General features: G+C 43.5%; 2 protein-coding genes across 2 annotated transcripts in view; both read left to right on the forward strand.

Moving 5' to 3' along the window:
* The first annotated feature begins 1,087 nt into the window (after positions 1-1,087).
* Positions 1,088-12,428, forward strand: ube2wb (ubiquitin conjugating enzyme E2 Wb). Its single transcript, XM_080020267.1, has 6 exons — positions 1,088-1,208; positions 2,413-2,504; positions 7,140-7,242; positions 9,648-9,803; positions 9,952-10,027; positions 10,140-12,428. The coding sequence occupies exons 1-6, from the start codon at positions 1,194-1,196 to the stop codon at positions 10,151-10,153; spliced, it is 456 nt and encodes a 151-aa protein (XP_079876393.1). The 5' UTR covers positions 1,088-1,193; the 3' UTR covers positions 10,154-12,428.
* A 2,526-nt stretch (positions 12,429-14,954) lies between these two features.
* Positions 14,955-17,105, forward strand: part of stau2 (staufen double-stranded RNA binding protein 2) — a 96,841-nt gene continuing 94,690 nt past the window's right edge. The window contains exon 1 of the mRNA XM_080019895.1: positions 14,955-15,012. The gene's annotated coding sequence lies outside the window, so the exon portion shown is untranslated. The remainder of the gene's footprint in view (positions 15,013-17,105) is intronic.

The raw sequence follows: 17,105 nt of genomic DNA on the forward strand, positions 1-17,105 counted from the left end.
CCCATTTGACTGTTTGTCCTCATTTTATCAGTAGTAAGGAGTTTGGTTGAAAATTAAATGGATACTGCAGGTTGCCCGGAATGTGACAAACGTATGGTTTCTCCAAGGAATCCTTTCTCAACTCTCCATCTTAATAAAGACCTGTTTGGTGAGCGCTTTGATGCTAATGCTCCCTTGTTTGATTTGCTGCATTTAAGCTTTTGAATAACACACAAAAATATTATTTTCAAAGAAAATTACAAATACTTAATAGAAGCTGGGACATTCATGCACTTCTAAGTTACCATCACTTAAGTGTATTGGATCACCAAAACTATTATTCTACAAGGTTGGATGGGTATGTAAAATGACCGTTTTCTATGGAAAGTGATTCAATGGGATGGAAAAAGAAAAACTTCAGTTACTTCTTTACCAAATATAGAGTTGACATCTTAAACAGCATCGTCACCGCAACAGAACCGACGGCAACAAGCAAACTGGCGTATATTTGTCGTGTTTGCAACCTGAGTACGATGCTAAATGAGACCTACATGCGTACAGAGCTGGCTGTTTGCTTACTATGACATTCCAACATGAATTTAGGGTAATCCTGACACTCAGGATGAAAGTGGGTCCAGGGAAGCCGACCCTAACGCCGGACAGGATCCACAGACGTTGAGATAAACTGCAGTGTACCAGCTTAAAACGTGTTCATAGTTCAGCAATGCCACGCCTTTTGGAAATCATCCAAATGTTGTCAAGTCAGATAAAAAAAAAATCTATACACTTTTAAATGAGCAAAACTGAACTCATGTTGTGCTCTGAAAATGGGTCATCGCTCTGTTCTGACGGAATAGGCGCACGCGCAGCGTCGGTTTCCGATTATGACGCATTTTCGGGAAACCGTGCGCCTTGTGACGTCACAGGCTCGCCAAACGGATAAACGGTTTCACACGCGGGATGATAACAAACCGCACCAACACGCCACGCGCAACGCTACTCCGGAGAAGGGCCGGGCGGCGTCGTCGTCGTCGTCGTCCCCACCCAACAAAACAGAACAGAACAAAACAAAACAGAACAAAACAGGCGCAGGCGCCCAAAAACCAAACAAAAACAAAAACAAAACACCCGCCCACGTGACCCGCTCGCGCAGCCTGCGTGACGCGTCTCCGCCCTGACGCGCGAGGACAGAGGAGGGAGGGGGGGGTTCCATCATGGCGTCCATGCAGGTAAGTTGTCTGACAGCGGGTCCGCCGACGCGTTTCCCAAATAACCCGACGCGCAACGTCGTTCCCCAGCCCGCCGCCTCGCCGCCTCGCCGCCTCGCCGGAACCGACGAGCGAGTTCGAACCAGCGAAACCGTCGGGGTCGGCCGGGTGGTTTTCGTGCCTCACCGCGGCCTTTATCTTTATTTTTATTGTATTTATTTTTTTTAGCCTCGTTAGCCTAGCGAGAGCGGCGTTGCGAACGACCGCAGCCGACGCTAGTGAAGCTAGCGCCCGCTCGCGGTGACGGCCGTCCGCGGGTATTAAACGCCGTCGTGTCGTGTCGTGTCGTGTCGGGGGGTTATGGGTGATGGGGGTTGTTTTCACCGTCCACGTCTTGTCTTCCCTTCCCTGTCCGTGTCTTAACGTTTTGGGTTTATTTATTTATTTATTTTTGCGTGGAACGGTCGGCGTGACGTTAACAGGTGCACCGCGGGGCGTGGACGTGCTCCGCGGAAATACCGTAGCCGGCGTTGAGGGGAAAAAAAAAAAAACCCACCAAACAAACAAACAAAACAAAAAAGAAAAAACCCACCTTAAAAACACCCGTACACGCGTCCGTTTATTTATGAATGTTCCGGCTTTCCCCAAGTCCAAAGTGAGAGATGGTGGGTGTACATTTTAGGTTGATCAAGGTTTAGTAAGGAATTGCATTAAACTGAGCCATTTACACCCCCCCCCCCCCCCAACAAAACACTTCCGATTTGTGACGCCTTAGGCTTTGAGAAATGACGTGTGTCCATCTTTTGCCCGATCGAGTTGACCGAGTCTCCACACTCAAGGTCTATAGCAGGTTCGTGAAGCTGAGCCGATGACCCGGTGCATCGGATAAAAAGTTCCGCTTCGGAGCAACTCGCTGCTTCCCCGAGCCGTTGCTCGGGAGAGGACGCGTTAAAAAAGAAAACGTGTGGTTTGTTACGAGGTCACACAACCCGCCCTTGTTGACGTTTCAACGCTGCTGTTTACGATATGAGCGCCTTGACTCTTGAGGGCGACGTCGACATGACCGCGCGTCACTTTCCACGCGTTCCTCAGTGATTTTGCGGATGGAATTGTGTTTCCGGATGTTCTCCGCTGTCCCGCGCAGGCCCTCGCTTACGTCCTCCGTCGCGATATGTAATCCGTGCGCCGAGTGTGAAAGCGGCAATGTTTTTTTTCTTTTCAACAGAAAAGGCTGCAAAAGGAACTATTAGCTCTGCAGAATGATCCGCCTCCTGGAATGACGCTGAATGAAAAGAGCGTACAGAACACCATCACACAGTAAGTGTTGTGCACAGAGGGTGCGCGGATTTCTATTACGGGGTCGGATGGGAGAATGTACACGACAATTCAACGATCGAATCTCCCGCCAAGCAGGACCCGCTGCGTCCGTGCCTTGTCTTTTAGAGATGGCGCCGGCACTGACGGCGGTGGGAGTAGTGATAATCGGCTGGGTATCATTGCTTTCTTCCAACGTAGATGCCGTGACTTTTAACGAGGGAATGGAGGTCATTCTGTTGACTCGCAGTTCGAAGCCTGTGCTGGACATCCCCAAGCAAAGTGTCACTCGTCACCCCTTATGAAACATTTATCTGCGGTACACAAGCATGAGGCCAGCACAGTGAGGGGCAGGGGCTGCTGCGCTCACCCTCTGTTGCCCTCAGCACGAGTGGTAACCGACGCTGCTTCTGTCGAACTGCGTGGTGACGGTGTCCTTTCAATTCTCTTGGGCCGCGCCGACGCACAGAGACGCGCCGTTCCAGATCTGCCGCACTTCCTCATAACATACTGTAAACAGGCTTTTGTCTGGTATTTTTGTTTTCTTTCTTTCTGTTACAAATGAATGTCTTGTGTGTGCAGGACTATGTCTGCTCTCTGGACCAGTTTAGCTGGCTTCCTTCCATTTTTTTTTTTTTTTTTTTGGTGTGCATCTTTGTTTTGGGTGTCATTTGGGGGTGTGTCTTAGGAGTTGAAAGGTCTGTTGTACCTTCTGGCTTGGTTCTCACATTCCACCGCGTTGGTGGTGGTTTCTCCTCTTATAAATTGTGACTGAAGGACGGCACCTATTTTCCATCTTCCTGGAGGAATTACTTTCAAGTTGACCCTATCTGCCTTGTAAATCTATTTTTTATGAAGAGCAGGCACCCAAGCTCATAGCAGATAATCGGAGGCGGGTGACGGCGTGTTTGGAAATTTATAGCTTTTGTTTCCATTCAGAAGTATGTCCCTGGTATCTTCTTCTGTGTTTGGAGTAGATTGGATCGGGCAGGCGTCATGCGTCAGCAACGGTATCTGGCTCTAAGCTTTTCCCTCCCCAAACATCCCCGCTTTTAGACATGGTGCTACAGTGCTCCGACAACTGAACTCCGTGGAGTAGAAATATTTAAACAGGATCAAATTCGGAGGGACATTACTTTTAAATTGCCTCTGGGCAGAAGTGAAAAAGAGACCAGGCTATATAATGTCCTCTCTGGACTGCCTGCCTGAAAGAAATTAGGTCAGGTTAGGTGGTTTTGCCCTTATTGTTACTTTTTCATGCCCTTCGAGGGCTCGCCAGGCAATCCCCTGGCACATGCTATGCGCTGCGCTTTAATATTAGTGTTGTAGCGGTGTGCAATGCAGTGGACGGTGGATTTATGCTCTTGTTTCTGGGTATTGGTTGTCGTCCGTATGCGATGGTTATCAAAGAAAGAGGGAAGACCGTTTGCCAGAGAACTTGGGTCAAGTATACCAGAGCAAGATCCCGAATCTCTACCAGCTCTCGGTTACCTTCTGTAGCTGATTGAGCCCTTCTAATGACCCTCTGTTTTGGAGCTGGGACTATTGAACATTTATGTTGGTATTTATGATATTTACATTGTTATAAATTCCCTGTCCTAGCCTGAACCAGTAGGAAGCTACTGCTAGTAGGGAAACCCAGACTGCTCTGGCTTTTTGGAAGTGGAAACAGATTATATTTATATTTCCATAAAGCATGGCCATAGTTTGAGTACAGTTGAGCAAGATTTAGCAAGGTTTAATGAGGCTTAACATTTTTCCTTTAGTAAACTACAATAACATTAAAAAAAAAAAAAAAAAAAAAAAGCTGATTTGAGCAAACTTGTTTGACAGTTGAGATTATTTCTATTCTTTAAAAATGGTTAATATCACAATTTTTTTATCCAATTATAAATGGATTTTCCACTACAGTTGCGATGACAGACTGTGTGCAATGTCGACTTTATATCCACCTACATCTCTCTCGGTCAGATGTAACTTATTTATTATAGGCAGTCATGATTTGTTAATATGGTAATGGTTTGTCATTGTTTTGAATTGATCCGATTTTTGGATAGTGTTGTTGGTCCTAAAAGTGATTTGCTTTGCGGCCCTTTAAATGAATTCAGGCTGCACTCTTAAGACTCGCTTCCCTCAATAATCTACTCCACCACATTAAAACCACTAAGTAGCCACATATGTTCTGAAATTACTTCATACAGCGTTGCGTAATGCACTGTAGGGCAAAGTTATCAAAAATCTGAAAATAGTTCATAAATTATTTTCCAAAAATAAAGTGTGGGGAATAAGGGGAATTAAAGGATTGCAATGAAATTACACAGAGAGCTACAGCTGATGTCATTGCTTTGAGAAGAATTCAATGACTCTAATCCAGTGATTTTCAAACTGGGGGCCGCAAGAGGGACGAGGGGGCTGTGACAGCGGGCCGGGAGAGGTATTTTGGGGAATAAAATATTATATTAAATTTAAAAATAAATATAACCCCAAAGTATGTGTTTACCCACCAAAATAACTGCATAGGTCCTTCTTAAAAAAAAAAAAATGTTTTTGTTAGATTTTTTTATTTATTATTATTTTAAAATGACTGCGTGTGGCTGTCATTGCCTCTGACCAGTCAGTGTAAAGAGACGCTTTGATCCAGTGTTAAGATAATTAAGTTAAGTAAGTTCAGAAGCGGTTACATTACGATAGCGTTTGTTTTGTTGGCTCGGGGCCCAGCATGCTGTGGCACGTTTTGGGGCCCGAATGGTGATGGCACATTTTAGGGCCCTTGGCATGGGGAGGATTAGGAACCCATACTCAAATCTATTGTGCTCCACTGTGGTTGGAACGTTAGATGTGCTAGTTTTATGTGTGGGATTCTTTTAGGCTATTGTTTACCAAGTGCTGTTATAATTGGAAGCTCTCACTCAGTGACCAACTATAACTTATAGGATAACGCCTCCTTTTAATAGATTAAAACTTCATCAGCTATACAGATTTTGTGAAGGCCTGACAATCCGAACAGTGAGGAATGACTGTCCAGGCCACTGTTTATTGCCACTGCAAACATGGTTTGAGCTATGGCTGTCAGTACATGATTACAATTATTTGAGTTGACTGTGAGAATCTTCTAAAATTGTGAGATTCCACAGTGTTATTACACTATTATAAGCTTATACATAGAATCAAGTAAACAGATAATTCAATTGTGAATCACAATTATTTGTATGACAGTCCTCAGGGGAAATGTCATGATCATGATGGCCCTAGTTTGTAAACAATTGCTCCTCTTTTTTTAAATGTGCATTAAAATGTATAAATATAAAGTAAAAAAACAAAAAAAAAGGATCATTTGTCTTTGCTGTTTTTGGCTTATTTGTAATCAATCGGGGGGGCACTGGTAGGGGAGTTGATGATTAGCGGTAAGGGAAGAGAAGGGCCATGACAGGGTGGATAAGAAAGTCTTTGGGTGTTTTGGGAGAAGGGTGGGGTCTCTTGAGTAGCAGGTCTGCTGGCTTAGGGACCTATGGTGGGAAGGGGGAAGTTTGGATGACTGGAGAGTTTTAAGGGATGGAGAGCAGGGCCAGCAAATGGCAGCACGCAGGTGATTTGAGATTCAAGAGGTTTATTCGTCACAACCAAACAAAGGTTCAGTACATACCAAGGTCAACTTGTGCCCACAATAGTCTCCATTTCCATTCTATGCATTATGCATTTTCTTTATCTCTATTTATTCATATCTTCATATTATTTAGTCTTTTGAGTTTTATTTTTCTAGTGTTATTTATTTCATCTATTTCATTCATTCTTTACTTCATTCTTTATGTGTTTGTTTTGCTTAAAGTTGAGTTTATTATATACCCTCTCATTTGGAGGGAGGGAGATTTATTATGAGCTGGTGAAAATGGGCAGTGTTTTAATAAATTCTAAAATTATGATACATTGATTTTAAGTGTTTGATAAGCTCTATAAGAAAGACCGAAACTTGTCTAAAATTGTTGAAAACAACAAGTGACCTGGGAGCAAGACTTGTCAAATGCATACCTGAGGGAAGACACAGAAAGGAATGTTCTCGCTGCCAACTCACTTATTGCATTACTTTTAGCTTTGTCCTTATTGAATGTAGCTATCGATTAGCTTAGGGGCAAAAATGCCTGGAATCCTGGTGGCAGCCGTGCCTTTGTGACACCGGGCTCATGAGACGGCTAAAGCTGTTTTCGTGTTTATCGCTGAACAGCCGTTTCTCTCCTACACAAACCGCCAAATAAGGTCATGTTCAGTGATCTGAACCTCTGCCACTCGAATCTATAACAAGGAAGAACTTCACAATGGAGACAGCGGGAAAGGTTACAGAGATAAAGACGCTCACGATGCAAGGACAATTCCACATAAATAGGAAGGATATGACAAAGTACAACAGAGCAGCAGACAAACGGAGGTATAGTGTGTTATGCTTAACACCCTCGTGTCTCCTATGTGCTAAGGTAACCATTGACTAATCTCATGGGAAATAGTGTTTTGTGTCTGCGTGGTAAAAGGGTGTGTACGGGAACTCTTCAGTAAACTTCTGTTGATTCTGTGACAATGCAATGGTGAATATGTTTAACTCAGACTTAAAATGTTTTTTTTTTTTGTTTTTTTTTTTGTATTTCTCAGGTGGATTGTAGATATGGAAGGAGCGCCTGGCACACTCTACGAAGGAGAGAAATTTCAGCTGCTTTTCAAATTTAGTAGTCGATATCCCTTTGATTCACCTCAGGTAAGCGGCATCGGCAGTGCTTAGTTGAGCGGTGTACCAACCAAAGGGCACTTTCACTGAATGAACATCTAAGTGCTCTCTGAGGAGCAGCGCATGTGGTAGCAAGCAGTCCATTGGTTTGATTTGAAGTTCATTTATGCCGAGGTGACAGCGGAAAAGACTTGCCTTGGCTAACTCTACCATGGTTACCTCAACACTAATAATAAGCCAACTAGTCTGAATTTATCCGATTATTATTGTTTGACAGAAGGAAATGTTTGACTCGTAAAATCAGCAATAAGAGCAAAGCCACATTTAGCAGCGTCTGAAATGAAGTTTAGGGTTTGTTAATCCTAATTTGAACTTAAATAATTGTTACAAGCTTAAATCCCGGATGTTTGATTTATAAAAATCCTTAATCTACGAAGTCCCACGGTCGCTGACAAAAGCATTGTTCTCTCAGGAGCAAGCACCAGAGCGTAGATCTTCCCTTCAAGCCACGTTTGAGTGGATTATCTTCGTTTAGAAATCCTTTGTCTCATGTTTACAGTGCCAGCCTAAAAATAATGGGATGTCGTTAGTAGCAGAACATTTGGCTGCTAGCAAGCTACAACCCATCGCACAGTAGAGGTTAGCGCCGACGTCACTTCCCTTGCCGGAATGCGCCCCACAGTCGGGCCAACAAACGTGCAAAACATCCTGCAAGCTTCATCAGAGCATTACAAGGATGTCATTAAATATGCAAACCCCCCCGGTTTTTGTTTTTTTTCTCACCCCAAAAACGTGAAAACACTAATTATACCTGTGAAAATACTACAGACATTAATGTGAAATAACTAAATACATTACAGAATAAATATTTACAAAATGTACTATTCTGTCTTCTGCCACTGTCTTACTATTAATGAAAATCATGTCTAAGGTTGACAATTCCCCCTTAGACTGACCATGTCTTTAGTATCAGTCAAGATGTCATGGGTTATTTAAATACACTTTACATGAACTAATATTCACTTCATCAATCTGAAGCCACTATGGTTTCACACAGAGCACAACTTGTACTAGCAGGTTGTCGACAACCCCACTTTGATGAGTGGTGGAGGTGAAGCCGAATCAACTTGGCAGTTGCCACGTAGTCAAGGTGGAGGGAATCATCGCTCATTTTTTTTTTCTTTTTTTTTTTCTTTTTTTTTTTTCCTGAAACAAAGTTTTACTAGTAATGTTATAGTCATTTATTTACATATAATTTACATCAACGGTATTATTTCACCCAAAAAATCCAACATACGTACCTGACACAAAATGGCAACCGCAAAGCCACGTTTCGGTGCCTGGATTCCAGCTGTTTCTGCGAAATTGCGGCAAATCCGTTTGCGTCTCTTTTCTTTATTCTTGGGGAGTCTGTAAAAAGATGGCTCAGGTTTCTTGTTAATTTTAGTTGTACAGTCAAACGCACCGCAGCTCTTTCCCATTTTAGATGGGAAAGGTATTCAAGCTGAATGCTCGCGCTGCCACTCCGTGGGTAGCCTGCAGTGACTTCCACCTGCGGTGACGCCACGTGCGCGCCCTCAATTAAAGATGAAAACAGAGCGGTTATTTTGAAAGAGAACAAGGGAAGAAAGTTATAGATTCTGGTATAGGCTCCATTTTTCTAACTTAAGTGTGGATCTAAGAGTTGGACTTGGACTTGGTTGAGTGAGTGTGTGCACTACTTGTAAAACCCACACACCCACGGGAAGCCAGGCTATACCCTGCGCTATTTCAGGAGTGCAGCCTCTGGAGCTACAACCCACTTATAGATGGGGATTCTTATGTTTCCCATGACGACTTATGACATTCGTGATGTATTATTGAATACCAGGTGTGCATAGCATGGCTTTTACTCATCCACCTGCATCGCACTCCTTTCTGGCTTGTTCTCCAGCCCCACACGTCATTGAATGCAACTTTATCTCCCTTGTGATTGCTAACGTCTCAATAGTTTTTTATCAAGAGTTCTTTTCTTCAACGTAATTCCTGGCTGGCATCTCTTCCGTGATTTCTATTTTAATTTTTTCACCTATCCCCTCAAAGAGCGAACGCTGCCTTTACACTCAGTCCCACTGTCGGAATTAGACCCCTGTAGCCGTCGTGGTGCATGTGTTTGGGTTTGCATCACCCATCATATGTTAATGTCAATAACACAACAATTTCCGTACATAACTCATTTAGTTTTGAGCTAGGCTCCAATAACGCGTCAAAGTCTTTATTCCCGATGCCACCTCTGGCCACTCCAGGTTCACTTCCCTGTACACGAACATTTGAAATTCCCTCTGTAAATCACTGAAGTAGACGTGTCAATATACTCTTGTTGTCTGTGTTCTTAAAAGCAGCACTTGGTGAAGTTGCGATCGTTAATCTTTATTATTTCCGTTCAATTTTCTTAGGTAATGTTCACGGGAGAGAATGTACCTGTCCACCCCCACGTGTATAGCAACGGGCACATCTGTCTCTCTATTCTAACAGAGGATTGGTCGCCAGCTCTCTCAGTGCAATCAGTTTGTCTTAGTATAATCAGCATGTTGTCCAGCTGCAAAGAAAAGGTAAGGGGCCTGCGACGGTACCATGAGGAACCCCTCCGGTGAATCGGGGGAACTCCGTAACTGTTTAAATGTTGGCATTGGGGAGCAGCAAGAACATTTGCTGTCTAAATCAAGCTTTTGTTTATTTATTTTTTATTTTTCCCCGCAGAGACGACCACCCGATAACTCTTTTTATGTAAGAACATGTAACAAAAATCCAAAGAAAACAAAGTGGTGGTATCACGGTGAGTAACAGATTACGCCGTTCTCATGCCTTTTAATACATTAGACCGTCAGTCGGGTGAGGATACGAGTCTGATATATATATTTTTTTGTCTGTTATTATCTCCTTCACAGATGATACATGCTAATGTAAAAAAAAACAACAAAAAAAAAACAACAAAAAAAAACAACAAAAAAAAACTTTGTTATAATCCAAGAAGAAAGAAGTCCTACTGACCTACATAAAGCACTTTTTAAATCATTCAGTCTTTGAACTCTGACCTTTGACTGGAGAAATGGACACCAAGCGCTGGAGACTCTAGGCGGCATTTCCTCGTGGGCAGTTGGATGCATGTTTTTGCTGGTTGTAACATAGAAGAAAAAAAAGAAAATCTATCAACGTTTATATGCACCCAAAATGCATTGATTTTGGCTAAAGGTAGTAATGCAGCAAGCAAGGTGGATTTGTAGTGAGATTATTATAATTCCTGTTTTAAGATTATTTTTGTTTTCTTTTTTATTATTTTTTTTTTATTTTGGTTTTTTTTTTTTCCCCGGTTGTGTATGGGTGCATTTCACAGCCCTTTCTTTGTTGTGCAATAATAGTCCAGATCTTAATTGTTTTAGGGAACGGATCCAACTATGGTAACCCCACGAAAATGCCTCAGCATTTATTTATTTTTTTCCCTCCACTCTCTTTAATTATATGCACTGTGAAAAGTATCAAGGTGAGAAAGGCACAGCTTGTATGTTCAACTCGGTTTGCAGGGATGCCGTAAGCCGTCTTCTAGCTACTCAATCGACGGTAAAAATCAGTTCCCTTTCTCGCCTTCCAACTCGAGAAGATGACTGCCGCTCTCCCCGTTTGAAACCGCGTTGGGAGGGATGGGACGTTGTAGCGGTTGGACCTCTCCATCAGTGCGCTTCTCCTCACGCAACGCTCACTGGTCCCGCCCACAAGTCGTGACGCAGCATCACTTCCATGTACCAAACGCCTGTAACGGAACATTCTTGCGTGGTTTCCGATTTTGTTTGTGCGACACTTTTAGCGCTAAGAAGACGCTGCGATTTGACGCTCGAATCTTCTGAAATGTCTCTGATTTGAAATTGTTTCTTTTTTGTACTTTTTTTTCATTTCCCCCCCCCCTCCCAAACTAGCGGATTCTTTCAAAGGGACGCGGTGTGATTTTTGATGGGTCTGCACTTTATTATTTTATTTTTAATTTTTTTTGGGATTGTGTATTTATGTTATTTAATTTATAATCCTTTTTTGATCTCCAGAATGTTCGTCAATGGTGGAAGGACTAGTCTGTATAGAAATCTTGAAGGCTCGGCTCTTGTGATTCCCCCTGGTCAGAGTTTTGGCTCAGGTACTTTTTTCAATAAAGAGATCACCTCTAAAAAGATTCCTATCAGATATTTTGAATTTAACTATATTTTCACCCAAAGAGACTGTTACATTGTACAACTATAACACGTCTGAACCTATTGTATATAATTCTTTAAATTGTTAGATGTGATGGAAGAACGCAACTGTTAATTTACTTTACAGCAGGGTAAAGGACTGCTTGATTACTTTTGAAAGTTAGTTGCATCTTTTGCTAATTAGGTGTACACTCATTGATACTGTTGATTAAAAAGTTTTGTAGTTTTACCAAGGTGATGCATGCAAATTAAACCCAGTTTTTATTTTTGGCACCAGGTTTTGGGTAAAACATGATTCTCCGCAATACTAGGGTAACAGTTCATCTTTACCTACAGTACCTTTGACTGTGCGGCTTCATTTCAGACAGTCACTCCATTCCTTTAAAAAAAAAAAAAAATTAAGTTTCTTATTATTCATTTGGGAATACTTGAATTTTCCACCATAGGTCGTTTGGATTGTATCTGCTTTTGTTTCCCTGGGTCTCGTTGAGTTCATGTTCGGCGCATCTTGAGCGAATGTGATGATATACAGTAGAGATTACCATGACACTGATATCTAAAAGCTATATTGATAACAGATTTCTATTTAACCAATGATTTTTGTATTAGCTTCACTGTAGTGGTCTCTGCGGTTACTGTGCTGTAGAAAATGGCAACAGGATTGAAATGATTGTGTACTGTAAATACAGTCACTGGCATTAATGCGGGGACAAAAGATTTCATCTAACGGACAGTAAATCGGTGGAGATTATTTTAATTTTATTATTATTTACAGTTTAACATGTGACAGGGGTCTGAAGGTGTCTCTTGTTATTCCTGTTTTAGGAATTATCCCCCCCCCCCCCTTTCAGTGTGGTTTGGATTCTTAACTTGCTGGTTGTAGTGAGTGATCAACACTAATGGGGACGGTGTTATTTATATTTGTTTCTGGGATGTGCAAGCTCCATGTAATAGGTGCCTGTTCATTTTCATAATAATAAAAGCAAAGATTCACTTTTAATTCAACCATGCCTTCCATGATGTTTGTGATTCCAATGCTACCCCCCCCCCCCCCCTCCCAGATTGTTTTTCCCTGGCGTTGCTCAGTATTAGTCACAGAGAAACGTGATAAACTATTGTTTGCCGATGCTTTGCTTCCTAAACCGCTGAACTGCCCCGTGTCAAACCCGGACGGTTATTTGAAGCGTGCTGTGTTGCTGGAGCCCATTTGGAGGTCTTAAATCACATTTCCACACCGTCTCTCTTCTTTCTGCTGGCACCCAAGCCACGCTTCATTCACCCAGGGGTTTGAAAACGATTCACGACTATGATAATGACTGATCACAACATTAGGTACATGTAAAAAAAAAATAACAACGGGGAAGAAAAACATGACTGTATAAACCATACTGTAAACCCTGGCCCGTTGGAACCCCACACTCGTTAAAACGCTCCCCAGGTCCTTGCTCAGAAAGTTGAGGAATCGATGATTTAACCGACAGAGGGAATGCTACCAAGTCACTTTTCGTTCAGACTGGAAGACTTTCTCATTGTCGATAATCTCTAATATTTCAATCACCTGCAGATGGATCCTGGCTGTACTGGCAGTACAGCTGCATGCGGCCTACGGATCGATTTCTGATCACATCAACAACAAAAGGAAACATCATTAATGAAGGATATTGACCAAATGAATTGCTGATGAGCGCTCCTAATCCTAATTTGCGTGTTAGAAATGCATCAGAATAAAAAGGGGATGGATATTTTGCTTTGGAATTTGGTGGTGTCAGGGTCGCCAGGGCTGCACGGTTTCGCCCCATGCCATCATCCCCGGCCCCATTATTATTGTTTTCATTTCGATCCATACGTTTAAACATTACAAACGGGCTTGCTGCACTTGGATTCATGTGATTTGCATGCGAAATAGGTCTACCCAAGCCGCGGGCAGCACTTCAAAGGTAGCCCCAGTCCGCGGGAAAGCAGCGGACCTGGCAACGCTGAGTGTCATTTTTGGGTGTGTACCTGAAATTAATTTACACACTTAATACTGAATGATGTTATTTATTTATTTATTTATTGGAGGGTAAAAAATGAGGGCAGCTGAATCAAACACAAAACGGATAAACGCGTATCAACAAATAAACGCCTTACACCAAACCGTGTGCGGAGAGGCAGCGCACCTCGATGACGTGTCATCGGAAGTTGCGGCGCACGGCTTTCGAAGGGAGGCGCGGTGGAATTCCGAGCGACGGCGCCATCTCGTGGAGGCTGCGGGGTATGGCCGCTCGCAAACGGGCACGTTTGACCCAGCCGCTCGCCCCAAAGTCGAGAAGACACCTAAATAAAGCCACCACAACAAACCTCAATATATATATGTGTGTATATGTGTATATATGTATATATGTATATATATATATATATGTATATATACAAACAGACTCGTTTCCTGCTTCATAGTTTATTTGTATGATTAAACCCTGCTCAGGGGGCGGGGGTGTCCCTCGGGTAGCAGGACCAGAGCGAGCCATTCCACCTTTAACGCGGGGGGGGGTGTGTCCCATCGTCCCCCCCCCCCACCACACCACACCGGAAACTTCACGCTCTTTTTCCACGGTCTCGCGTCGCGCGCGGACAAAAAAACAAAACCGGGCGACGCCACGGGGGCTGCGGGGCGGCCGCCGCCGCGTGAGCCCCGGAGGGAAGAGGAAACGCGTTGACGCCCCCCCCCCCCCCCTCGGAAGCGGCGCCACATGGTCCGTCCCCGGTTTGGATGGAACTGGATGGGAGTCCTGGGCAGAGCGGCGCGTTGGGTGCGCCGTTCCTCTCGAGTCGCTATACAGAAATGATTCGGTTTTTTTTTTTTTTTGTTCCACCTTTCGGGGAACGCAGACACGCCGTTTTGCGCCCCCCCCCCCCTCATGTATATTTGCAACGTTCACCGTATGCTATTATCCATCACCTTTTTTTTTTTTTTATGTGAGTAATAATGTTTATTTATGCACCACCTATTTGGGAATACCGACAAAGCGCGGATATAAATAGAATAAAGGTGAACACACACACACACACACACACACACACACACACAGATACAGACACTAAATACACAACTGAATCGAGCAAACTTCAATTTTTTTTTGTTTGTATTTTATTGTTATTGTACAATTGCATGGTAAGGATATGAAAATTAGTTAATAAACTGTTAAAAAAAAAAAAAAAAAGTCTTTCTTATTAAAAACAAGTTGATCGGGGGGGGGTGACGTTCGAACCGCGACGCGAACCGCGGCACGACGCCGTTCGAGGTGGCGTCGCGCCGAAAAGGTGGTGGCGACGGCCCTCAAGGTGGCCCCGTCTCATTCACGGGGAGTTGTGATTTCAAAAGATGACAGCCCGGCCCGGCCCGGCCCGGCCCGGCCCATTTCACCCGTCGAAACACATGTAAAAGTGCAAATACAACTCGTAAAATGCAGTTTCGCGTCGGGGGAACGATCCGTTCGAAAGGGTTCGTTCAAAATGATCCGTCCGCCCCCATTTCGACCGGCTCCAGTTCTCTTTAGTGTTTGCCGATGTCGGAGGTGTAGCTGGGGTCTGGCCCTGGATAAAGGTAATAAAAAAAAAAACCAAACCTTGCGTGTGGCAGAGAATGTTTGGGCGGTTGTCTCTCTGCGCGTTTTCTTTTTACCGTCGTTATCCCGTGGCGATCGTCGCCGGACGAGGGGCGGCAGGGGGGATGCCAGATTGCAGAAGCTAACGTGCTAACGTCAGTTAGCTGCCCGCTTAGCAGGACATGTTTAGAAATACTACTGACCAGGTCAGTGGGTTTTCAAACTGGGGTTTGGGGCCCTCGGGGTCCCCGCGAGAGCTTCAGCGGGGTCCCTCCAGCGAAATGATTAATAGATCAACTTCACCGTTACAGCATAAATGCATGTCAATAACGACTAGATCAGTGGGTTCTCAATCAGGGGTCCGGGGACCCTCCCCGGGGGTCCCTGCAAGAGGCCAAGCCAGCAAGGTGCCCAGCCAAATGATTAAAGGTTGAACTTCACCCTTATTTAATTTGCAGGATGTCCCTGTTCAATCCAACAACGAACGAAATGATCCCTGCAAAACTACCCAAGATGAGAAAAAACAAGAAAAAAAAACCTATATATATATATATGTGTGTGTGTGTGTGTGTGTGTGTATATACACACACACACACGCACACTAATAAAAGCCATCTTATAATTCACCTGGAAGGGATGTTGCTCTCTGTAAAGCATCATTCCTGCTCCAAATGCATGTTACACTACTACAGCGGGTTCTCAAAAGGGGGCCCACCTCTCACTGTTACCTCCCCTAACTATAGTAAAGACAGGTGTGGAAATTTGGACAAAATCATATCTGACATTGAAAAATCCTTCTCATATCGGGGTCCCAGAGAGATCTTACAATTGGGGTCCGTGGCCTAATGCGTATCAAATTGAGGGTCCTTTGTGTGGGGGGGGGGAAAGGTTGAGAACCGCCGGTCCAGTTATCTAGACATGAGAATGCAGACCACGCTGTGCATTAGAATTAAGATTTCCTTCACATTTCATGATTAAACTGGATGCCAGCTATGGCAGACAAGTCACCTCCGTGTGTTTGGTCCCAGTCCAAAAAGGCATTCTGGACGTTCCTGTGTGGGGAATAAATAAAAGCTATTCTTATTCACCATTCCTTCGGTGGAAACGCACATGGGTCGCATCACCTCCATTCCAGGTTGAATTCCGTTCTTGGGCAACACTGAATCCCCCTCTGTGCCCCAGGATGCCAGCTGACATGCCTCTGGTGGGGGCCATCAAAGAGGCAAATTTTAATCAAGCATTCAAAGTTACATTTTAATTTTTAAGTTATTATCCCACAAGTGCTCAGATTAGCCACACATACAATGATCATCAATGCTTATAAGTCACAAGTGGAAAAATCTGCCATGTTATTGCAACGTCTGAAAGTCATTTTCAGATGTGTCTGGTAATAAATTGAATAAATACAGTACAAACAATACTTGTGTATTGGTTGCAAATATCATACTTATAATTAGATTGGGCTATTACATTTACATACATTGCATTTTGAGGAGGAGAAAACTGTTCGTTAGTAGCTGAATGCATTGCTATTACATGGAGTATCTGCAAAATGAAAGAAACCATAGAAACACACACACATTCCCACAGCCCAAAACAAGCCATTGCCCTTTCTGTTTTATTATGTCATACGCATAAAACTGAAATTATTGCCAATATTATCCGTAGACGTGTAATTATACCAAAGTAGCGGTGCCTTGATTAGTCTTTTTATTTATTTCTGTCATTTGTAACTGCGGTGCCGCTTAGCCCCAACCTCTCGTACGTCTTCTTTGAACGACCATTGTGTTTTTCTTAGGCTGGTCGCACAGGGATTCATCCTTTTTCCGGCGAGCTTTGCAGCAGTAATATGAGCAAAGCTCCTCCAAATAAAGCTTCATTGTCTGGGAGCATTAACTAGCAGTGGATCAGAATGTGAGCGCCGCCAGGGCCTACATTGTTTGGATTTCGTGGTCCTGGCTCTGCCCGCAGTGCAACCTGCCAAGTAACAGTTGAAAAATTCCACAAATACTATATGTTGTTTAAGTATTTATTTGAGCGCTTGCGGAGGTTTTCCTTTTCAAGCTGGCGATCGATTTTGGATTTTTTTTAA

The sequence above is a fragment of the Zeus faber genome, assembly GCF_960531495.2.
Source record: "Zeus faber genome assembly, chromosome: 19".
In the NCBI taxonomy this organism is placed as follows: domain Eukaryota; kingdom Metazoa; phylum Chordata; class Actinopteri; order Zeiformes; family Zeidae; genus Zeus; species Zeus faber.

Excerpts from the sequence above, each read along its gene's own strand:
- ube2wb (XM_080020267.1), top strand. Across the intron at positions 2,505-7,139 it reads GTACAGAACACCATCACACA|GTGGATTGTAGATATGGAAG; the intron begins GTAAGTGTTGTG and ends TGTATTTCTCAG. Across the intron at positions 9,804-9,951 it reads TGTCCAGCTGCAAAGAAAAG|AGACGACCACCCGATAACTC; the intron begins GTAAGGGGCCTG and ends TTTTCCCCGCAG.